The sequence below is a fragment of the Hypanus sabinus genome, chromosome 29 (genome assembly GCF_030144855.1).
Source record: "Hypanus sabinus isolate sHypSab1 chromosome 29, sHypSab1.hap1, whole genome shotgun sequence".
NCBI lineage: Eukaryota > Metazoa > Chordata > Chondrichthyes > Myliobatiformes > Dasyatidae > Hypanus > Hypanus sabinus.
Window position 1 is genome coordinate 5834389 of NC_082734.1, and position 25321 is coordinate 5859709.

At 42.7% G+C, this 25321-nt stretch overlaps 2 protein-coding genes across 10 annotated transcripts in view; one reads left to right on the plus strand and one right to left on the minus strand.

The window, feature by feature from the left end:
* LOC132382921 (uncharacterized) overlaps nucleotides 1-25321 on the plus strand; it is a 98679-nt gene that overhangs the window by 42954 nt on the left and 30404 nt on the right. For 3 of the 6 annotated variants that reach the window (XM_059953487.1, XM_059953485.1, XM_059953486.1), the window contains exon 1: nucleotides 22672-23337. In XM_059953487.1, coding sequence (XP_059809470.1) covers nucleotides 22788-23337 — 550 coding nt within the window. In that variant the 5' untranslated portion in view covers nucleotides 22672-22787. Of the gene's footprint in view, nucleotides 1-18638; nucleotides 18851-22671; nucleotides 25073-25321 lie in introns of those variants that run through there. The other 3 variants (XR_009508501.1, XR_009508502.1, XR_009508498.1) reach the window with 2 other exon arrangements.
* The window catches only part of LOC132382923 (ferritin heavy chain B-like), a 182692-nt gene that overhangs the window by 8114 nt on the left and 149257 nt on the right, over nucleotides 1-25321 (minus strand). The window contains exons 1-2 of one of the 4 annotated variants that reach the window (XM_059953493.1): nucleotides 6697-6724; nucleotides 5977-6087 (exon numbers count right to left, since the gene is read on the minus strand). The exons of 1 other annotated variant lie outside the window; for it this stretch is intronic. In XM_059953493.1, coding sequence (XP_059809476.1) covers nucleotides 5977-5979 — 3 coding nt within the window. In that variant the 5' untranslated portion in view covers nucleotides 5980-6087; nucleotides 6697-6724. Of the gene's footprint in view, nucleotides 1-4880; nucleotides 5175-5872; nucleotides 6088-6696; nucleotides 6725-25321 lie in introns of those variants that run through there. 2 more of the 4 variants (XM_059953492.1, XM_059953490.1) reach the window with 2 other exon arrangements.

The following is a 25321-nucleotide window of genomic DNA, read 5'->3' on the forward strand; positions in this document are numbered from 1 at the left end:
CCTCTTCCCACCCTGTCTCTTGCAAAAATGCTATCCCCTTCTTGCAATTCCTCTGTCTCCACTGCATCTGACCTCAGGATGAGGCTTTTCATTCCAGGACGAAGGAGCTGTCTCCCTTTTTTAAACAAAGGGGCTTCCCTTCTTCCACCATCAATTCTGCTCTCAAGCACATCTCTCCCATTTCCTGCACATCTGCCCTCACCCCATCCGCCCACCACCCCACTCAGGATAGGGTTCCTCTTGTCCTCACCTACCGCCCCACCAGCCTCCGGATCCAACGTATAATTCTCCTTAACTTACGCCACCTCCAACAGGATCCCAATACCAAGCACATCTTTCCCTCCCCCCCTTTCTACTTTCTGCAGGAATCGCTCCCGACGTGACTCCCTTGTCCATACATCCCCCCCATCCCTTATCACCGATCTCCCTCTTGGCACTTATTCTTGTAAGCGGAACAAGCGCTACACCTGCTCTTACACTTCCTCCCTCACCACCATTCAGGGCCCCAGACAGTCCTTCCAGGTGAGGCGACACTTCACCTGTGAGTCAGCTGGTGTGGTATACTGAGTCCGGTGCTCCCGGTGTGGCCTCTTATATATTGGTGAGACCCGACGCAGACTGGGAGACCATGTCACTGTACACCTACGCTCTGTCCGCCAGAGAAAGCAGGATCTCCCAGTGGCCACACATTTTAATTCCACGTCCCATTCCCATTCTGATATGTCTATCCATGGCCTCCTCTACTGTCAAGATGAAGCCACACTCAGGTTGGAGGAACAACAATATGTTAGCTAGAAGAAGCAAGAAGTAGGAGGGGCTTATGAGAAATATAGGGTAGCCAAGAAGGAGCTAAAGGAAGGACTTAGGAGAGCTTGAAGGGGGCATGAGAAGGCCTTGGCATGTAGGATTAAGGAGAACCCCAAGGTGTTCTATGCGTATGTGAAGAATAGAATGATGATGAGAACGAAGGTGGGACCGCTAAAGGATAAAGAGGGCAACATGTGCCTGGAAGCGGAGGAGGTTGGGAAGGTCCTAAATGAATATTTTGCTTCAGTATTCACAAGTGAAAAGGATCTTGATCAGGATGAGGTCGAAGTAGAGCGGGCCTGTGTGCTGGACAATGTGGAGATTAAGGAAGAAGAAGTGCTGGATCTTCTTAAAAATGTTAAGATTGATAAATCTCCAGGGGCAGATATGACTCCCCAGGTTGTTGTGGGAATTGAGAGAATAGATCACAGGAGCATTAGCCATGCTCTTTGAATCCTCTTTGGCTGCAGGGGAACTGCCGGAGGACTGGAGAATGGCAAATGCAGTTCCCTTGTTTAAAAAAGGTAATTGGGAGAAACCTGGGAATGATAGACCAGTGAGTCTTATGTCGGTGGTATGCAAACTACTGGAAAGGATTCTTAAGGATAGGATCTATGAGCATTTGGAGAAGTACAGTCTACTCATGGATAGTCAACATGGCTTTGTGAAGGGAAGATCATGCCTCACGAACCTGATTGATTTTTTTGAAGAGGTAACAAAAGAAATTGATGAGCAAAGCATTTGACAAGGTCCCTCATGAAAGACTCATCCATAAAGTCATGAGGCATGGGATAAGTGGAACCTTGGCTGTTTGGATAAAAAAATTGGCTTAAAGGAAGAAAACAGAGGGTAGTTGTGGAAGGAAAGTATTCTGCCTGGAGGACGGTGACTCGTGGAGTGCCACAGGGATCTTTCCTGGGACCCCTGCTATTTGTGATTTTTATAAATGACCTGGATGTAGAGGCAGAAAGATAGGTGAGTAAGTTTGCAGCTGACATGAGGATTGGAGAAGTTGTGAATGGAGCTGTAGGTTGTCGAAGATTACAAGAGGATATAGACAGGCTGCAGAGTTGGGCAGAAAAATGGCAGATGGAGTTCAATCCGGAGAAGTGTGAGGTGATGCATCTTGGAAGGACGAACCAGAAGACTGAGTACAGGATTAATGGTCAGTTACTTACATACATCCTTTAAGGTTGCTGCGCAGGTTGATAGGATAGTTAAGAAGGCCTAGGGGATGCTAGGCTTCATTAACAGGGGGATTGAGTTCAAGAGTAGAGAGATCATGTTGCAACTCTACAAATCTCTGGTGAGACCGCACTTAAAGTTTTGTGTTCAATTCTGGACACGTCATTATAGGAAGGATGTGGAAGCTATGGAGAGGGTGCAGAGGAGATTTACCAGGATGTTGCCTGGTTTGGAGAACAAGTCATATGAAGCTAGGTTAGCAGAGCTGGAACTTTTCTCTTTGGAGCGTAGAAGAATGAGAGGGGACTTGATAGAGGCCTACAAGATTATGAGAGGCATAGATAGGATGGTTAGTCAGTACCTGTTTCCCTGGGCACCAATAGCAAACACCAGAGGGCATAGGTACAAAATTAAGGGAGGGAAGTTTAGGGGAGACATCAGGGGTAAGTTTTTTTACACAGAGGGTTGTGAGTGCCTGGAATGACTGGCCAGGGATGGTGGTGTAGGCTAAAACATTAGGGGTGTTTAAGAGCCTCTTGGACAGGCACATGGATGAAAGAAAAATGGAGGGTTATAGGGTTGTGTGGGTTTAGTACTTTTTTAAAGGATTATATGGGTCAGCACAATATGGAGGTCTGAAAGGCCTGTACTGTGCTGTAGTGTTCTATGGTTCTAACACCTTATATACTGGCTGGATAGCCTCCAACCTGATGGCATGAACATTGACATCCCTAACTTCCGTTAATGCCCCTCCTCCCCTCCTTACCCCATTCCTGATATATTTAGTTTTGTCCCCCCTCCTTTTTTTCTCTCTTTCTGCCCATCACTCTGCCTGTTCTCCATCTCCCTCTGATGCTCCCCTCCCTCTTTCTTTCTCCCTTGGCCTCCAGTCCCATGATCCTTCCCTTCTCCCGCTCTGTATCCCTTTTGCCAATCACCTTTCCAGCTCTCAACTCCACCCCACCCACTCCAGTCTTCTCCTATCATTTCGCATTTTCCCCTTCCCGTCCTACTTTCAAATCTCCTACTATCTTTCCTTTCAGTTAGTCCTGACGAAGGGTCTCGGCCCGAAACATCGACAGTGCTTCTCCCTATAGATGCAGCCTGGCCTGCTGCATTCCACCAGCATTTTGTGTGTGTTGCTTGAATTTCCAGCATCTGTAGATTTCCTTGTGTTGACAAATTACAATGACCAATTAGCCTACTAACCTGTATGTCTCTGGACAGTGGGAGGAAACCAGATGACCTGGGGAAAGTCCATGCATTCCACAGGGAGGATATACAGACTCCTTACAGATGACGTTGGAATTGCACTCCGGATTCCAACACCCCGAGCTGTAATAGCGTCGTGCTAGCTGCTACGCCACCGTGGAGGCGTCCCTCAGCTTGGAATGAAGTCAAATGGGATGAGCAGTTTGCACTTATGGTTAGATTACTAAATCAAAAAAAGTTTCAAGCTACAAGTTCATCGACCCACTATCTTCCACTCATCATATTCCCCTCTTATCCCCATTCAACAATCACCTCATTCATAATTTCATGTTGGAAGGTGCTTCCAACTAATACACATTACTATATCAATTGCACTGACAACCCTGCCCATTCCACTTACCAATGCGGAAATAAATCTGAGTATTTACATTTACGGTCACGGACGATTAAAGATATATCAAATCAAAACCTCATCCAACCAAATTGACACTTATCACAGTCACTCTGTTGGACACCAGAATATTTCAATTAACTCATGGCCAAGACGTTAATTGTTCAAACCGGATATGAGTTCAGAGTCACTCATTGGAAGAGGTAGAGATATCGATAGTTTGCAAAGGCTCAAGTTAACAAGGAACACATTTTAGGAAATAATTTTTCACAAAGATTAAGTTCACATGGAATTTGGGATGAGATGTTAAAGGCATAAGCATGTGAAATAACTACTGGAGACAGCGCGGTAGCTAGAATTACACAGATAGTGCACAGTAACAGCTGCGTTCTAGCTGCAAGGCAATCCAGTAAGATTCAAAGATAATGATCATTTGATAGGGAACACTATGGCCCTCACACATCTGAGAGCAAGGGTTGGTATTGAGTTAATGGGACATATTTGGGTGCATATACTAAGTATTGTTCCAGATGTGTATGGATGTAGCAATTCAGATGGGAAGTTTGAATTGGGTTTACACATTTCTGAAATATCCTGCCTCCAACGGGCAAAATATTATTGTCTGGTATGGGGGTGGGGGGGCTACTGCACAGGATTTCAGAAAGTTGTAAAATTAGTCATCTCTGTCGTGGGCACCAGCCTCCATAGTATCCAGGACATCTTCAAGGAGCAATGCCTCAGGAAGGCAGCGTCCATCATTCAGGACCCCTATCACCCAGGACATGCCTTCTTCTCATTGTTAACATCAGGAAGGAGGTAATTGATCCTGAAGGCACTCACTCAATGATTCAGGAATAGCTTCTTCCCCTCTGCCATCTGATTTCAGAATGGACTTTGAACCCATGAACACTACCTCTCTACTTTTGTTCTTGCTCTACTTATATTTAACTTTACTATGATTATACAAACTGTATATAATTACTATAATTCATTTTTATATATATATTTATCATTGCATTGTATTGCTGCAGCAAGGACAATAAATTTCACAATATATGCCGGTTATATTAAACCTGATTCTGATCCTGATATTATGGATGAGAGTTCAGCTCTTTCTATACCTCCCAATATCACTGTCTTCCTTGTTTCTCAGTATTGACACATGTACCAAAATACAGTCCAAAGCTTGTCTTGCATACAGTTCACCCAGATCAAGTTATTACACAGTGCATTGAGCTAGAATAAGGCTAAGCAATAACAATGCAGAATCAAGTGTAATAATTACCAAAAAAAAGGATATTCGATTTCGATGTTTAAGAGAAGCTTGAATAGGTACATGGATGATAGGATTATGGAGGGATCTGGTCCCTGGGCAGGTCGATGGGAGTCTGAAGTTTTGGCATGGACTAGATGGGCTGAAGGGCGTTTCTGTACTGTACTTTTCTATGATTCTATGACTCTAAGTGCAATGCAGCTAAGCAATAAAGTGCAAGGTCATAACGAGGTAGGTTGTGAGACCCAGATTCCATTTAATTTTAACAAGCAGCTCATTTCAGAGTCTGTTAATGACTGGATCAAAGCTGTCCTTGAACCTAGCGAAGTGCTTTCAGGTCTTTGTATTTTCTACCCACTGGGGAGGGGAGAAGAGCGAATGTCTGGTGTGGAGTTTTTAATTATGTTACCAAAATTGAGCAGTGGTCTCATAAAAATGGTTCAGTGTTGAACTGAAATGACTGTTGCTAGGAGACTAAGAGAGTGTGAGTGAGGGGAGAATATAGAACTATATTTTCTCTTTTTACCCATTTTAGACAGAGGCAAAATTGAATCATTTGTGTTTGGAAGAATTTGTACCACCCTTCAACTATTTTACAGTGCAAAATTGATCCTTGATAAACCAGGAGAGAACAGCTTTTCGGAGTAAGGCCTTGTTTTTGAAGAGTGGTCTTTGAAGGTTAAGGTTGTATGTATTTTTCCATGTTTCAGTCAGCATGCCCAATTATTATTCACTCCTTATTCAAAGGTTCAAAGGTCGAATTTAACGTCAGAGAAATGTATCCTGAAATGCTTTTTCTATGCAAATGTCCACGAAAACAGAGAAGCACCCCAATGAATGAACAACAGTTAAACTTGAGAACTCTAAAGTCCCCCCAGCTCCCCCCTCACACGTAAGTGGCAGCAAGCAATGATCACCCCTGCCCCCCCCAAAAAATGCGTATCGGTACCATCATCAAGCCCAAGCGTGCGCTAAGCATTAGCAAAGACATAGACCAAAGTTACCCCAAAGGCTTTGCATTTCATCCAACATTTGACAAACCACATGTTCTCTCTCCCTAGAGAATATTCAGGATGGTTACTTATTTGATTGATTTTCCTCCCCATACCATCTTCTATGCTTTTCTTGGGTGGAAGCTCCTTGATGGTTGTTCATTTTGGGTAAACTTTACCCAGTTTAACGTCAACCCTTTCCAGGTCTTCGAACTAAATATCTCTCCCTGCAACAAGTAAGGAGGGAGATGGTTGATCAAAGCTTAAGTCTAATTATAAACACAAGAGATTCTGCAGATATCTGGAAATCTTGATCAACACAAACAATATGCTGGAGGAACTCGGCAAACCAGACAGCATCTACGGAGAGGAAAAAACAGTTGATGTTTCAGGCTGGGATGAAGGATCTTGAAGAAGGGTCTCAGCCCGTAAAATCATCTGTTCATTCAGCTCCATCGATGCCACCTGACTTGCTGAGTTTTTCCAGCATTTTATGTATGTCGCCCAGGTCTAGTCAATTACCTCCAAGTATGCAGAATTGATAACGGACACCAGGATATGTATTCTGCAGTCCATCCCAAGTTTAACAAAAAAGACGCAAGAAGGTTTTTACATGAGAATATGTTAAATCTTTTAAATGCAGCCACTGATTTGGCAGCTCTGGCATCTCATTCCAAGCAGCAATCAGCATTTTTAGAAGTAGTTACCAACTGTGCTGTTAGCAGTTCATATTACACATTTATCATAACCCTCAATCTCAATAAATTCCTCATTTATCCCTGTTTCAAAGAGAATACACCCTGCTGGCTGTACAGCAAAGTGCAGTTGCTACTCACCACTGAAATATGAAAACAAGCTTTAAAGCTGTCACTAAGACCAAATAACAACACTGGAGTTTGATTTCTGTTTATGTCTGCGGAGATTTGGCATGATATCAAAAACTTTGACAAACTTCTACATGTGTGTGGTGGAAGGTGAATTGACTGGCTGTGTTACGGCCTGGTATGGGAACACCAACCCCCTTTAATGGAAAATCCAACAGAAGGTAATGGATTCAGCAAAGAACATAATGGGTAGAGCCTTTCCAACCATTGAGTACATCTACGTGAAACGCTGTCATAGGAAAGCAGCATCCACCATCAAAGATCCTCATCACCCAGACCATGCTCTTTTCTCGCTGTTGCCATCAGGTAGAAGGTACAAGAGCCTCAGGACTCACACTACCAGATTCAAGAACAGTTACTACCCCTCAACAATCAGGCTATTGAACAGAAAAGGATAACTACACTCCTCTATTGAGATGTAATCACAACCAATGATCTCACTTTAAGTACTCTTTACCTTTTTATAGATAGAAACATAGAAACGTACAAAACCTACAGCACAATACAGTCCCTTCAGCCCACAAAGCTGTGCTGAACATGTCCTTACCTTAGATGTTACCTAGGGTTAGCCATAGCCCTCTATTTTTCTGAGCTCCTTGTAACTGTCCAGGAGTCAAAAGACCCTATCGTATCCACCTCCACCACCGTTGCCGGCAGCCCATTTCACGCACTCACCACTCTCTGCGTAAAAAACTTACCCCTGGCATCTCCTCTGTACTTACTTTCAAGCACCTTAAAACTGTGTCTTCTCATGCTAGCCATTTCAACCCTGGGAAAAAGCCTCTGACTAGCCACATGATCAATGCCTCTCATCATCTTATACACCTCTATCAGGTCACTTCTCATCCTCCGTTGCTCCAAGGAAAAATGGCCGAGTTCACTCAACCTATTCTCATAAAACATGCTCCCCAATCCAGGTCAAATTCTTGTAAATCTCTGTACCCTTTCTATGGTTTCCACATCCTTCCTGTAGTGAGGCAACCAGAACTGAGCACAGTACTCCAAGTGAGATCTGACCAGGGTCTATATAGCTGCAACATTACCTCTCGGCTCCTAAACTCAATCCTACGATTGATGAAGGCCAATGTACCGTATGCTTTCTTAACCGCAGAGTCAACCTGCACCTCAGCTTTGAGCATCCTATGGATTCAGACCTCAAGATCCCTTGGATCCTCCACACTGCCAAGAGTCTTGCCATTAATGCTATATTCTGCATTCATATTTGACCTACCAAAATGAACCACCTCACACTTATCTGAGTTGAATTCCATCTGGCACTTCTCAGCCCAGATTTGCATTCTATCAATGTCCTGTTGTAAACTCTGACAGCCCTCCACACTATCCACAACACCCCCAACCTTTGTGCCATCAGCAAATTTACTAACTCATCCCTCCACTTCCTTATCCAGATCATTTATAAAAATCTTGAAGAGGAGCAGATCCCTGATGCACTCCACTAGTGTCCACCTTTATGAATCATCTACAACCACTCTTTGCCTTCTGTGGGCAAGCCGGTTCTGGATCCACAAAGTAATATCCCCTTGGATCCCATGCCTCCTTACTTTCTCAATAAACCTTACATGGGGTACCTTGTCAAATGCCTTGATGAAATCCATATACACTACATCTACTGCTTTATCAATGTGTTTAGTCACATCCTCAATAAATTTGATCAGGCTCATAAGGCACAACCTGCCTTTCACAAAGCCATGCTGACTATTCCTAATCATGCCTCTCCAAATGTTCATAAATCCTGCCTCTCAGGATCTTCTCCATCAACTTACCAACCACTGAAGTAAGACTCACTGGTCTATAATTTCCTGGAATTCCTCCAGCATTTTGTGTGTGTTGAATTTCACTGTATGTTTCGATGTACATGTGACAAAAAAAGTTAATCCTTATTTTGACCTTAAAGTTTGTTTTCATTTCTGGGCTGAGTGGCAGCTGTATTTTGTTCTACAGCCAACAGGGTGTATTCTCTTTGAAACTGGGATAAATAACTAATTTATTGAGATAGAGGATTGTGGTAAACATGTAATATGAACTGCTAACAGCACAGTTGTGGTATCCAGTTGGTGCCAACTTTTAAAACTGCTGATTGTTGCTTGTAATGAGATGCCAGAGCTGTGCAAATCAACCCCTGTGTTTAACAGCTTTAACATATTTTAATTGTAAAGACCTTTTTTCATCTTCTATGTTAAACTCTGTATGCACTGTAGATTATATCCTGGTATCCGTTATCAATTTTGCAGCTCAAAAGTAATTGACTAGACTCGAGCAACATGCGCAAAATGCTGGAGGAACTCAGCAAGTCAGGCTGCATCTATGAAGGTGAGTGATGTTCCAGCCTGAGAGCTTTCATCTGGGCTTAAACATCAACTGTTTATTCCTCTCCATAGATGCCACCTGATTTGCTGAGTTCCTCCAGCATATTGTGTGTGAGATTTCCAGCATCTACAGAATCTCTTGTATTTATAATTAGACTTGAGTTTTGATCAAATATCTTCTTCTGTACTTGTTGCAGGAAGAGATATTCAGTTCAGAGACCTTCTGGAAAGGGTTGATATGAAGCTGGGGAAAGATTTCCCAAACTGAACAACCATCAAGGAGTTTCCACCCAAAAAAAGCATAGAAGATAGCTTCAACACATTCTAAATAAAGCCTACTTACATATCTAACCCTAGCAAATCATAGCCTGGCAGCCGCTATCAAATCTCTGCTCTCAAAGGCAATCATTTAGATTTGAGTCTTGCTCAACTATCTACCTCCTCATTTGCTGCAGGGAGAGAGATCCAGTTCAAGGATCTTGTGGAAAAGGTTGAAATTAAGTTGGGTAAGGGTTGGCCAGACTGAACAGCCACCAGAGATTCCACCAAAGACATGCAAAAGGGCAGGGAGAAGAAGGAACTGAATAAACATTTACTCGTATTATTTTCTTTAACAAGAACTTTATAATACTTGAGCTTGCATATTGATGCATGGGAAAATGCATCCAAACCTAACTTTGAATATTGCCTCCACGAGTTGCATTTCCCTGAGAAGGGATCAATCTTTGTGCTGGAAAAAAAGGACTAGGGGTTAAGGGTTAAAGGTGAAATACTTAAAGGTAACCTGAGAGGGGAACTTTTTCACTCAGAGGGTGCTGAGAGTCTGGAATGAACTACCAGTGAAAGTGCAGGATGCAGGTTTGATTTCAACATTTAAGGGGAATTTGGAGAGGTAAGGATGGGAAGGGTATGGAGGGCCACCCTCCACATGTGGGTCAATGTGACTTGGCAGAGTAACAATATGGCACAGAGTTGATGGGCCAAAGGGCCTGTTTCTGTGTGCTCTATAACTCTGAGTGCAGAATGGTCAAAGGGTCATACAAAGTGCTCCAAGCACAAACGACTCAAAGCAAAACACACAAAATTGCGGAGGAACTCAGTAGGTCAGGCGGCATCTATGGAAATGAATAAACAGTCGATGTTTTGAGCCGAGACCCTTCTTCGGGACTGAGAAGGAAGGGGGGGGGGGAAGATGCCAGAATAAAATGGTGGGGGGGGAGGGGGAAGAGGCTAGCTGGAAGGTGATAGGTGAAGTCAGGTGGGTGGACAGGAAGGAATCTGATAGGAGAGGAGAGTGGACCATAGGAGAAAGAGACAGAGGAGGGGACCTGGAGGAACTGAGGGTAGACTCTTCTTGGTGTAAGAGGAGGCTATGGACCAACATGTCGAAAAGGCCAAAGTAAGAAATAGTGGAAGAGGGAGTTTTTTTTACCGGAAAGAGAAATCAATATTCATGCCATCAGGTTGGAGGCTATCCCAGACAGAATAGAAGATGTTGCTCCTCCACCCTGAGGGTGGCCTTTTCTTGATACAAGAGGAGACCATGGCCTGACATGTTGGAACGGGAATGGGAATGGGAATTAAAACATTTGGCCACCGGGAAGTTCTATTTTGTACAGATGGAGTGGAGCTGCTCGACAAAGCAGTTCCCCCAATTTACAACAGATCTCACCAATGTAGAGGAGACAGTATTAGGAGCACCAAAATAATAGATGACCCTAGCAGATTTGCAGGTGAAGTGTTGCCTCACCTGGAAGGACCGTTTGGGGCCCTGAGTGGAAGTGAGGGAGGAGGTGTATGGGCAGGTCTAGCGCTTAGTGACAATTTTAAAATATAGTTTTGGATTTTCCCAACATCAAGAAACACCATCCAGCGGGAAACATACAATGTCTTTGACTCCCAGCAAAAGTCCTTTGAATTCTGAACATCCTAGCTTGTTCCTAATTAGCCTGGCCTCTAAATCCACTGCCCACTTTGGGTAACAACCTTGTAAAACTGTGCCTCAAGAGAAAAGAAGATGGCAGTTTCATCTGCTCAACTACCTGCCTTATTACTGCAAGGAATGATACTCATTTCTTAGGGTTAATCAGAAGGTTCCCTTCAAGCCATAAATGAACAGAAAGGGAGACTCTACAATGGGTAGTCAGAACTGTGCAATCCATCACTGGCACCAGCCTAGCCACCATCTGGGACATATATACAGAAAGGTGCTGGAAAAGGGCCAGTAACATCCTGAAGGATCTCACCCACCCTGCTCATGACTGTTCCTACCACTCATATCAGGGAGGGGGCTACTTAGCATTCACACCTGGACCACCACACTCAAAAACAGTTCCTTTCCCCAAGTAGTAAGATTGATCAACACCGCCACCCATTAACTCCACCTCTACTTTATTATTTTCTGTCAGTCGTCTTATGTACAGCTTAGAACCATTTTATGGACATACAATCAATCAATGTATGTAAGCTATCTTATGTATTTATATTTAATGTGCGTGTTTTATTATTATTGTGTTCCTTATCTTTTGTGGGTGTTTTTGGTGCTGCATTGGATTCAGAGTAACAATTATTTTGTTCTCCTTACACTTGTGTACATTAAGTAATCTTGAATTTTGATGACGGATCCTGTCATCATTTAATCCAGGAGAAAGTGGCCGAAACCTGATGCAAGCTCAGAATGGTGAACGGCAAAGGTTGGGAGTGGACAGGGGAGGGAAATTTATTTTTAAGGCAGAAAATTCTGGAATGCTGTACCAGAAAGATGCTGGAAACAGAACCAAAAGTTTTGTGGAGGGCGCAATTTACCAAAAACCTAAAAGCAGCAAGCAATTGCAGAGAAAGCACACCATGGAGCGTAAATGGAAAAGTGTTTGAAGAAGAACAGAGCTAAATAGTCTCATTGTAAGGCATTGAAGAGTTTAGAAAGTGAAACTTGCTTCTGGTTAGTAGTGTTTGCAAATGAGACTCTCTAATTGTCATCTGCCTTGAGCCACAGGTATTTACACAGCGTTATCTAAGCTCAGGAATAATCCTCCTTTTTGTTTTGACTTCTGTGATCCTGCTTTCATGGGCAACGTGAAAAAAAAGTTCTTCAAAGCCTCCTCCTTCTTCACAATAAGTCACCAAAAGCTCCCATGTCAGAAGGCAACTTGGACACCTGCATGAATGTCTGATTGCAAGAGGATCATTGTTTTCCAGATTAGGCATAAGAATTACTAGAAAATAGCAACTCTATTAGTAAAATGGTATGCGGCATAATAGGTTCTTGATTAGTCAGGGCGTCAAAGATTATTTATTTATTTATTTATTTATTGAGCTACAGCGTGGTATAGGCTCTTCCTACCCTTCAAGGCACGCCACCCAGTAATCCCCCAATTTTAACAGTATCCTGATCATGGGACAACTGACAATGACCAATTAACCTACCATGTGAAGAAACTGGAACATCCGGCGGAAACCCATTTGGTCATGGGGAGAATGTATAAACTTATTACATGCTGCAGTGGGAATTGAACCTGGTTTGCTGGCATGGTAAAGCGTTGTGCTAACCACTAAGCTACCATGCCTCCGCTTATGGGAAGAAAGCAGGAGAATGGGGTTGAGAGGGATAACAAATCAGCCATGATGGGATGACAGAGCAGACTCGATGGGCTGAATGGCCTAATTCTGCTTCTATGTCGTATGGTCTAATCCAGTGCAGCAGTGGCTTAGTTTCAAATGATCTTTCAAAAGGGAGATGTTCTTGGCAAATTTTTCTACAGAAGTGGTTTGCCATTGTCTTCTTCTGGGCAGTGTCTTTACATGTGTCTTTATCAATATAAAGCCAGACATTATCAATACTCTCAGAGATTGTCTGTGGTTGCATAAGTCAGAACTTGTGATATGCACCAGCTGCTCAATTGACCATCCACCACCTACTCCCATGGCTTCAAATGACCCTGATTGGGGTGGGCAGGTGACCTGCAAGCTAGCAGAGGGAAGGAACACCTTACACCTTTGGTAGAGACGTATTTCCACCCTGCTACCCATAAACTTATTAGCTGGGTCAAAAATATGCCAAAGAAGAAGTTGAAACTCATTGATGTTAAGCCACAAGAAGCAAATGATCAACTGGGTCACAGCCCTGGCAAATCCAAAGCTGAGTAGGTAGCTGTTTTGGTGCTAATACGGTAAGGGAAATGGGAGTGTGGGGGGGGGGCGGTGGGGGTGAGAGACAGAGATGGGATAAACTCCTTCCCTATTGAGAAATCTGAATCAGAATCAGGTTTAATATTAGTAGCATATGTTGTGAAGTTGGTTAATTTTGCTGCACCCATACATAAAAACAAATGATAAATTACAGTAAGAAATATTTTTTTAAATAAATTAAATAAACTAAATAGGGTGCCCAAACAGTGTAGCAGTTAGTGCTTAGAGTGTCGGAGTTTGGAGTTCAATTCCAACACCGTCTGTACGAAGTTTGCACATCCTTCCTGTGAGTGCATGGGTTTCCTCTGAGTGCTCTGGTTTCCTCACACAGTCCAAGACTGTATAAATCAAAATAAAGTCATAAAGTATTATCATTTGCTGCAAACAGAGTTAGTCAAAGTCTTTGATGGAACAGGACATTTGTTGAACCCGACTTTAATGTCCTGAAGCAAGATCCAGCCTCCACACAGATTCTGGAATTCCATCAGTTTCTCGGTGTGCTCCCGTTCCTCATGCAACTGCTTCCAGATGAACTCACCAATGTGATGCACCCGGGTCACAAATTATGAAGACTGTGGAGAGAGTTGAAAAACTACAATTCAGTTAATTACAATAATGAAGTTCTCAACTCTAGTGGGTAGATTGACCATGCTGTGTCCAATTTAAAGAAGGAAAGTCTTGCTTTATTGTCCCATGTATGTCGACACATCAAAACAAACAGTGAAATGCGTCGCTTCGCGTCAGTGACAACACAGTGCGGGGGTTGTGCTGGGGCAGCCCACAAGCATCACCATGCTTCTGGTTCCACCAGAACATCACAAATAGCAGATCGGCTGTCGGAGGCCTCTGTACTTGGCCGAACTTGCTCTCTCTCTCTCTCTCTCTCTCTCTCTCTCTCTCTCTCTCACTCTCTCTCTCTCCCTCCCTCCTGATGGTGGGGGAGATTTTCAAGTCAGAGAACTCAGATTAAAAGCAACACGGCAGATTTGCACCATCATAATCAGCAAGATGTTTTGTTGGTCTCCCCTCTCGCTGCGGTAAAGGGGCAACACCTCTCTGTCCCTTGTTAGGGAGAGAGAGACTGCAGTATGTTGAATTGTTGGGTGATCAATTAGTTTTTGTTGGACTGCAGATCATGGTCTCTCTTTGGGGGCTTTGCTTTTGATTGCTTGGTGGGTGGTGGGTGCTGATGCTTCCTGCTGAAATAAGTCAGGGAGGGTTGCTGCTTGTGCATGGAAGGGGGCTTTGGGGCTCTAACATTTTTCTATCATTCATCCTTCGGGGTTTCTTGTTTCGTGGATGTCTGTGAAGAGTAAGAGTTTCAGGTGGTATACTGTATGCACTGTGTAATATTAAATGGAACCATTGAACTGTTGAACCCTAACTCTAACCATGCATCTTTGGGATGTGGGAGAAAATGGGAGCACCTGAAAGAATCCCACACAGTCTCTTTTAGAATGTGAAAAAAATCCCTTACAAACCCTGGTGGGACCTCAACTCCAATTAGTAATCGCTGGTGCTGCAAAGTGGTTGCAGTAACTGTTATGCTTCCGTGCCTCCTCAAGGCACGGTAGAAGCCATGATTTACAAGCGTTTCCGAGAGGCATCAAATATCCCTGCCGATGTCAAATTGCATAATCAGGATTAATATCTCTGGCAACACGAGTGAATCTGCAGATGCTGGAAATAAATAAAAACACAAAATGCTGGCAGAACTCAGCAGGCCAGACAGCATCTATGGAAGGAGGTAGTGACGACGTTTCGGGCCGAAACCCTTCAAGGGTTTTGGCCCAAAACATCGTCACTACCTCCTCCCATAGATGCTGTCTGGCCTGCTGAGTTCTGCCAGCATTTTGTGTTTTTATTAATATCTTTGGCATACAGTATGTCATTAAATTTGTTGTTTTATGGCAGCGGTACATTGCAATACATCATAATAAAAACTATAAATTACAGCAAGCGCATATAAAGCATGATGGTTAGCACAATGCTTTACAGTACGGACAACCCAGGTTCAATACCCGCCCCTGCTTGTAAGGAGTTTGTTCGTTCTCCCCGTGTTTGCTGGGGTTTCCTCCAGGTGCTTAGTTTTCCTTCCACAGTGCAAAAATGTGCCTGTTGGTAGGTTAATTGCTCATAGTAAATTGTCCCGTGATTAGGCTCAGATTAATTTGGAGAATTGCAGAGCAGCCCAGAAGGAGCGGAAGGGCCTAATCTGTGCTGCGTCTCAATAAATAAATAAATCAATAAATAAAAATCTTAAATAAGTAGTGCAAAAATAGAGGGGAAATGCTGAGGTAGTGTCCATTTAGAAATCTGATGGTGGAAGGGAAGAAGCTGTTCCTGAAATATTAAGTGTGTGTCTTCAGGTTCCTGTATCTCCTCCCTGATGGCAGCAATGAAAAGGGGATATGCCCTGGGTGATGGGGAGTGCTTAATGATGGATTTCACCTTTTATATTCTATATTGTATCTCATTTTATAACCCTCAAATGGTCTACAAGGAATGGTGGTGGTCACCTTATGCCAAGTCCCAAGTTCCAAGCAGACTTGCTACCTCTCGAACTGATTAAACCTCAGCTGGAAAATAACAATCCCCTTGCTATCAGAAACTCATGCAGGTGTCCCAAGTTGTGTTTCTGACACGGGACTATTTGATGATTTATTGTGGACTGGGAAGAAAGAGGATCTGCTTAAAATCATTGTTTACACACGATCTGTGAAAACACGCCCATGGAAGTCAAAACAAAAAAAATTACATCAGCTTTGATAACGCTGTGTAACCACCAATAGCTCATTAACAGACCCCATTGATCATAGAGGACAATTAGAGAAAATATCTAAGTAGTCATAAGCAAGTTTCACTATCAAAGCCTTTTAATGAATTGAGCTAATGGAAAGAACAGGCCTTAACTCATGGGCATTCTGCTGTACATAAATGGCCCCAGCATCTCGCAACAAAGGATATAATTCAAATTCTTCATTGAGAAACAATCTCAAACAAGGAATGAAGGACTCAACATGGAGGGATAAACATAGGAAGAATAGTTATGTTACTTCCCGTTACGCCGCTGGCGTTTGGGGTAGCAACCGAGGTCCTCTACCCCGATGGTGTTCAGGGCTTCCTTCATCATGCCTGTAGCTTCCTCTCAATTTTCACAACTGTCAGTCATGTAACTCTCAGGTGGAGACTCAGTAATATCGTCAGTGTCAGATGCAGAAGGATTCCTCATTGCTGTTTCAGTAACTACTTTTTTTGACCAGTCCAGGGTTGTTAGCCCTGAGTCACTCTTCACTGAGGACCAGTGAACCGCTTTTAGACTGGCCTCTACCCTTTGACCTGTTTGGCATGGGTGACCCTACCAAGAGCCAAAGCATAAAGCCCTGACTCCAGCCAACATAACTCTCCGGGTCATTTAGGTATGTAAGCTCCCAAACCCCACAATAAGGCTGTGATCCTCTTAGAGGAGAAAGAATGGAGCTCCCACGTTAAACTCCCTGTCAGAATCAGAATCAGGTTTATTATCATTGACATAAAGTATGTCATGTGATTTGCTGTTTTTCACCAGCAGCACAGTGCAAGATATAAAACATTATATGTTATATTAAGAAATATAACAGTGCAAAATAGTGAGGTAGTGATCATGAGTTCAGTGTCCATTCAGAAATTTGATAGCAGAGGGGAAGAAGCTGTTCCTGTATCACTCAGTGTGTGCCTTCAGGCTTCTGTACTTCCTTTTATTATTATTATTATTATTATTATTTTTATATTTGCTCATTGGTTGTCGTCCATCCTGTTGGGTGCAGTCTTTCATTGATTCAGTTGTGTTTCTTGTATTTGCTGTGAATGCCCACAAGAAAATGTATCTCAGGGTTGTATATGTAGAATGTACTTCAATAATAAATTTGCTTTGAGCTTCCATTGTGCATCTTTAGGCTCCTGTATCTTTTCCCTGATGGTAGTTGTTTTTTGCTTTACGTCCAAAATATCACAATTGTAGGTCAAATATTATTGATTTTGTATTTTTTCTGAAGTGGGCTTTTTTAGTATATAGCATAGTGGTACATTTCACTACTCTGGGCAGTATTGAAGTAGAATGCTACATGGTAGAATTCAACCTCAATTCTTGTTGGATTCAATAACGAATTGGAAACAAATCTTGGCAATTTACTTGCAAATGTTTTATCACCATGCGAGAAGACATCGTCAGTGTGAGGTTGATTGTGGTGTGTCCTCCAAATGCTTATACTTTTCGATCAGCTGATTGGACATCAGTTTGGAAACTAATTTCTGTTGAGGGGAGGAAATCTCTTCACTGATTGACTGTGTGGCGAACTTCGTGCGTTGCAGTCTGGAATTTTGCCCACATTAGTTCATAATTAGGATCGTGGCCTATGTGTTTGTTTACAGAATTTTTTGCGGAACTCTCTTGAATGCCATGTGTTTGGTTGTGCCACGACTTTCTCTGATGCCCCTCTCCATCTTCATGGGTAGAGACCAGGGAGAGTTGGTCATGCTGTTTAACAGCCAGTTGGAGGACACACCACAATCAACAGCTCACTGACGATGTCTCCTCACATGGTGACAAAACGTTTGCAAATAAATTGCCAAGATTGGAGAACAACTCAACTCAACATTCACTGAAGAATTCTTTGACCTTCTCAAAACAATGGCACTCAGATGCTCTTGACCCATTTCACTCAACATAGATGTAATCATGCAGAACAGAAAGATGAAACTTAGTCCTGGTCTTGTGCTTACTCTTTGAAACAATATTGTTTTGCCCTGTGATCTGCTTTCTTAGCAATTCTTTCTCTTTCACATATTTATCGATTGCCTCTTGCAGATCAATGTCGAATCTGCTACATTTATTCATTGGGCCGTACACCCTAGACTACAGCTTACTGCCTTAAAGCGATAGTAAATAACACTTCCCTGTCCCATGGGCTGTTTGCCTTTTATGTTGGTCTTTAGCCAGACCAATGTCAGGTGATCTGGCTTCACTTCATTCACTCCTGGATTAGGTGATGACAGGTTCAAACCCTGTGTTTCATTGTCAAGACTTTGAGGTGAAGATGATGAAGCAACCTCCATTTTGACCTCAGTCACCAATACACCTTCCTGTCACAACACTGATCCTTTGGCTTCAAAGGAGATGTCACTGATGAACAAGGGATTTACACCAGAAACGGCAAAGAAGATGCAGAGAACAGCAAATCAAAAGCAGATTTGATGAAAGTGATGGACATCACATGGTACTGTTGATGGACACTCAGTTGAGCAACAGATCCTTTGTTAAAACTTGCTGTTTAGGACTCTGAGCCTAGCTCTGATGAATGTTTCCTGACAGATCTCTTAACTATCTGCTTTTCCTTGCAGGAAGTCTTCTTCGTCCTGGGCCCTCAGCTCCCAGTGGAGCATAGGCCATCAATGACCTCCCATCACCCTCGTCCTCAGGAAGTCAATGGTTTGGTTGGAGTTTATCAATGTTGCTGTAATCCATTGTGTCCACCATACAGGGGATTGGCCTACAGAGTTTCACCAGAGTCCAGTTGGTCGGCCTTACCAGTTTCCACTCTCACGACTGGGAGGTAGGGTTAGACTTTGAGAGGCCCTTTCAGGAAATAGGGAAGTAGATTTTATGCTGTTCCATCTTTACACTTACATTTACATTTTGTTACATCTGCAACTAGTATTGTTTTACACCCATTATTGTAATAATAGTTAGCATGCTAAACAACTTAACTAAAGCTTGTTTGCTGTAACAGTGTGAGAGTCAAAATACCTTTAAATTTGAATGTTATTAGCTTTCTTTTAATATAATTCTTTATTTTATAGAGTTTTATTTTCTTTATAGATGTTGAATGTTGGTTGTTCTTGGTTGCATGTTGTGTCCTGACCAACTCAGTAAATTTAGTGTATTTGACAAGTGAAATTAATCTTATCCTTTCCTAACTCATCTGTGACAGGAAGGACTTGTGAAGTTTATTGTCATTTAACTATATACATGTATACCGTCCAACGAGATGTTTCTCTGAACCAGGGTGTAAAGCACAGTCATTTAACAGACAATAACTTATCAAAGTAAGAATGAAATCTATAGATTAATATGCATAAATAACAAACTAAAGTGCATCAATTAAATATTGTAGGGCACAGAACAGATTATGTAGTGGCACTTTGAGTGCGATGCATTAGGGAATTCAGAGGCCTAATGGCCTGAGGGAAGAAATTGTTTCCCATCCTGACCGTTCTTGTCTTTATGCATCAGAGTCTCCTGCCTGATGGCAGGAAGTCAAAGAGGATGCTGGATGGATGGGTGGGTTCCTTAATAACACTAAGGACCTGCGTATGCAGCGCTTCTGATAAATGTCCCTGATGGATGGTAGGGAGACCCCTATGATCCTTACATGACAGAATACTGTTTGTGTATAAAGGAAAGAAGTTTTCCCAGTGGTAGAGAAAACATGTTTGTACGGGAGTCTGACATGGAGATTTGGCATGCCAGCTAAAACTTTGACAGACTTCTGCATCACAGCCTGGTATGTAAACACCAATGCCCTTGAATGGAAATTCCTACAAAAGGATTTCCGGGCAGCATCTATGGAAAAGAGTACAGTCAATGTTTCGGGCCAAAACCCCATACAAAATGATGGAGGAACTCAGCAGGCCAGGCAGTATCTATGAAAAAGAGTACAGTTGATGTTTCAATAGACAATAGACAATAGACAGTAGGTGCAGGAGTAGGCCATTCAGCCCTTCTAGCCAGCACTGCCATTCACTGTGATCATGGCTGATCATACACAATCAGTACCCCGTTCCTGCCCTCTCCCCATATCCCTTGACCCCGCTATCTATAAGAGCTCTATCTAACATTTGGTCCGAAATGTTTCCATCTGAAATTCGGTCAGGATTTCCAGCATCTGCAGATTTTGCCTTGTTTGTGTTTCTATAGGTTGTGGGATCAATTCAGCATTGAGCGTGGATAACTTCAGTCTCCTCTACAGTGAATTGAGTCCACAATTGATAGCCTCACTTTCAAGGACTCTACTGCTACAGTACTGCTCGTTACGGCACTGGCATTTGGGGCAGCAAATGAAGGCCCTCCATCTCTAGCTTTATTCGGGGTTTCCTTCATCATGTCTATAGCTCGGTTTTCACTACTGTCAGTCATGCATGGTCCAGGTGGAGACTCAGGAACACCGTCACATTCAGATATAGAAGGATTCCTCATTGATGCTTCCTTAACAGTTCTGTTTTACCAGTCAGGGTTGTTAGCCCTGAGCTTAACCCCTGAACCTGGAGGACCGGTGGACCACTCTTAGTCTGGCCTCTGCCCTTTGACCTGTTGGGCATGGGTGACCCTACCAAGGGTCAAAGTCTAAAGCCCTAACTCCAGCCAACACAGCTCTTTGGGTCATTGAGGTACACCACCTCCACACCCTATGACAATGTTATAGTCCTCTTGGAGGAAGCACTCTACAACTCAGTAAAAGTTACTTACTCATTATTACTACTTGCAATGATTTCAGAGGTGATATCTATATAATGTATCTTGTAAGTGGCCCACATTGCTGTAGTTGGTTTGCTGTATCAGTAGATGGGGGAGCAGATGTTTTGTATGGTGGCTCTGGTAGCAGTCAAACAGGCTTCATTGACCTGGTTCATTAACCTTGAGAGTAGTTGGAGCTGTTGTCAGCTAAGCAACTGGCGATTGTTCCAGTGTCCAGTTCTGTGATGTCAAGATAATGGAAACTGATTCAAAGTTCAAAGTAAATTTATTATCAAAATGTTTATATATCACCATATACACCATATACCTTGAGATTCACTTTCTTGCAGGGATTCACAGTAGAACAGAGAAATACAATTAGGATCAATGAAAAACAACACTGAAAGACCACAAATATGCAAAAGAAGACAAACTGAACAAACAAATAAATAAACAGATAGGTAGCTATGATTGATAAATAAATGAATAATACTGGGAACGTGAGTTGCAAAGCGGTTGGGTCGAGATCTCCGATCTTGGCAATCTATTTGCATTAAGTTTTGTCACAGTACAAGGGGACATCATCAGTGCTGTGCTGAGTCCTCTGAATGCTTGGCCTTTATATACTTATCAATCAGTTGACTGGTCATCATTACAGAAACTCAATTGTGACATAGGGAGGGGTCTCGTCACTGATTGGTTGTGTGGAGAACTCTGTGTTTTGTCTGGAATTCTGCCCACAAAGACTACGTGCCTGTTATTAGAATTGTTTTTGGAAAACCTCGCTTCTAGGAATTCTTTTGCATGTCATTGTAGAGTCCTTGAAAGTGAGTCTGTAAGGTATGGAGTCAGTTCAGTGTTGAGGTGAGTGAAGGTATCCATACAGGTTCAGGAGCCTGAGGTTTGAGGGGTAATAACTGGTGGTGTGGCTCCTGTGCCTCATTCCCATTGGCAGAAACAGGTAGACAGCATGACCTGGATGGTGGTGCTATTAAGTGATACATTCAGTGCAGATCCCTCTTTTCTGAGCTTTTCACATAAACAGGGAATTTATCCAGCTACGTTTCTACTTCCACCTGCTGATGTGGGATACTGATTGGGGGTGGGGGGGGGGAGTACTGAGAGAACCAGAATTTTTACACCAGTAGTAACTCTTAATTCTATCTGGTGTACATGCTCACCAACAAAATATTCAGCCCGTTTCATAATTAATCACTGTATGAGACCTTCTGTTTATAAAGACTATAACCCAAAAAAGGCTGAATCTGAAGCAGGAATGTGCATTGTAATAAATGCATTATCAAATTGTGGAGAATCTTAAGCATATGGTACAGGAAGAATTTATTCCATCCATCATTAAAGTGGGCTTTGTTTTAATTCCATTTTCTAACCCTTTGGCCATTGCCCCTGCAGTTCGTGGCTCTTTAGTGATCATCCAGGAATGTTTGGGCAATTCCGCAGTGGATGGCTCCGAGCCCGGCTGCAAAAGGTGGAATTATTGGGCAGGGGGCTAGCAACCCCATCCCATATAAACCCAAAACTAGAAGAACACCAAAAGAACCTCCAAAGACCTCATCCCTGGGAGAGGAAGGATCTTTGAAAATGCGGACAACTTGAAAGGCTGAACCAAGGCAGAGGATTCTGATGAGTTGCTGTTGGCGGCTTACACCCCAGGAGGTGTGACGGACATAAGTGAAGAAAGAAGTGACTCTATTAGGTATTGAATTTCAAACCCCGACTGCTCTCCTGCAATCAGATGAAAAGGCCCATTATAGTTACATTTCCTATTTTGGAAACGGTTAATCTGATCACATCAGGAATGCAAAAAAGACGCCAGCTCAACTTTCCTCTTTTGTAGATGTTTAGCTTTAGAATGTGAATTGTTGCCTTCAGCTACAGACAGTAAAGCCTGTCAGATTAGGAAACAGAAGCAGATACTGTACAGTGAAGTGTTTTGCAAATACCAGCTGACAGGAAATGGCACTTGTGTTTTGGATGGGTTGTTGCAACAGTTCCGCAACAAAGGGGAATTTGTAATGAAAATGAGCACAGAACAAGAAAAGACTGGCTACGACATACAGCACAGACATTTGATCTACTCTGCCTGCATCTTAACTTCAGTAGCTCTGATGTCGACCTATGTGGCAGTGGTTGCTTTACACCACGTCCTTGCACTGAAAGGAGAAATCTCATCGATGAGAGAGGAACTGGACACGTACAAACTCCACCTGGAAGCCCTGACAAAATTAAATAAGGCCCAAGCAGCCAATTGGAGCATTTCAGTGAACCAGCTTCATGAGGTTTTTGAGGAGCAACTGTACCACGAGGCTAAATCAAAAGCTGGAATGAAGCTTAGAATACACAGATCACTCCCTGAAGAGACTCAGCAGGCCTGTGTACAACTGATCGCTTCCAATGTCCCAAGACGCACTGTAAGAGTGAGCAATTGCCAGAAGTGCATCCCAGGAAGGCCACAACAATCCTGTCGAATTGAACGGAGAGCTGACATGAATCAAAACCAAATGGAAGCCACCACCGTCCCCTGGATCCTCAGTTTGAAAAAAGGAAGGGCTCTCGACAAGAAAGGTAATAAGATCTCTGTGATAGAAGCTGGTTACTTTTTGGTGTACAGCCAAGTCTGGTACAAGGATAATACGTTTACAATGGGGCACTTTATAAAAAGATACAAAGCCAATGTTGTTGGCAACGAGCCACACTCGGTGATTTTGTTTCGGTGCATTCAGAACATGTCTGCCTGCTGTCCAAACAACTCCTGTTTCACTGCTGGCATCGCACAGCTTGAAGTAGGAGATGAACTTGAACTTGTAATACCACGAATACAGGCACAGATTGCATTAAATGGTGATGGGACATTCTTTGGAGCAATAAAGCTGCTGTAAATTTATTTATTCTGAGATATAGCTTGGAACAGGCCCTTCTCTCCCTTCGAGACGCACTGCCCAGCGAACCCCTGACAACCCTGATTTAACCCTAAGTTAATCACGGGACAAATTTACAATGATTAATTAACTTACTCGGTACGTCTTTGGACTGTGGGAGGAAACCAAGGACCCAGTGAAAACCAACACATTTCACCGGGAGGACGTACAGAGACTCCTTACAGAGTACGAGGAGATTGAATTCTGAACTCCGACGGCCCAAGTTGTAATAGCATCGCCCTAACCGCTACGCTAGCATGGTGCCCAAATTGTGCCCTGAAGCTTGAGAAGCAGAATGCCTCCATATTTTATCAACTCTTTGATTTACTGTGGTGGAATAGATGTCTGATTTAAAAAAAAACTAAATATTCCAGAAAGAGAATACAATTTTGTCTCTCTCACACAATAGAAAAATGAAAGGAATGGATAGTCTAAGCTTCCATATTTTTGTTAAAAGTCAGGTTGAAGCAAATCTGAGAGCCAGTCAGGGTGGAATTGTCTTGGAAAATCTTCTGCCTGCTTTGCAATTGGAGGAAGCCAAGAGAGCATGAATATAGGAGAAACCCGGAATATATCTAACTTCCAGGAAGCCGCCTTGTATGGAAAAGTTCTCCATCTCCATCACTTGCATTAAACACAAAATGGAGGACATCTTTTTGGAGCTTATAAACAGAGCTGCAGTCGAACGGCTGCCATGCAGTCTAACAGATCCCCAAATGCAGCAGAAAATTGAGATGGTGAGTAATTGTCTTACCAGCAATGCCCACAATGAAAAAAAATCTCCTGGAGCTATTAACAGAAACATGAAGAAAGTATGCAAGAGCTTTATCAGTGTAATGACTGGTCACAAAAAAATGTTCAGATGCTTCTAGAGATGGGGCGAGTGGGAAGAGGGCCAAAGAGCTATGAATAATAATCAGTTAAGTAAAACATTATCAAATCTGAAATAAAGATTGAGAACATGAGCACAATAGATCAATACAAAGCATTAGCATCTTTCTTGTAAATGAAAGAATTTGTGGAAAATATCCTAAGAGACTTCTCGTCATCACTGTCAAGGTAACTAGTATTTCCTAATTATGGAAAACCAGCAGCAGAGCCCATAGCTCATAATGCATAGGAGCAAATTTAGGCTCTTCAGCCCATCTAGTCATCACTATTCCATCATGGCTGACTTATTATCCCTCTCAAATGCATTCTCCGGCTTTCTCCCTGTAACCCTTGCTGCTCCGACTGATCAAGAAAACCTATCAAACTCTGCTTTAAATATACCCAATGACTGTGGCAATGAATTCCACAGATTCACCACCCTCTGGCTAAAGATGTTGCCATGGATTCAGCCAAAGGAAGCTGCATTGACTCTCAGGGCTTTTCCTGAAGATGTGAGTTGACTTTATCACAATGGCAAAAGACTAGATTTGTAACCTTTGCACCATCATTTCCACAGGAAGGCACATACTAGATAATTACAAGACAATGAACCTAATTTCAGTGTTGGAAAGAATATAAATTTCCTGAGGTTTAGATGAGGATAGCACATTATACAGTGTGCTTGTAGTTGGGCATGTTATTTGGAGAAAAAGCCCCATCAAAAAGTAACGTCTTTATGATCAAGGTAAAATGGCAAAAGT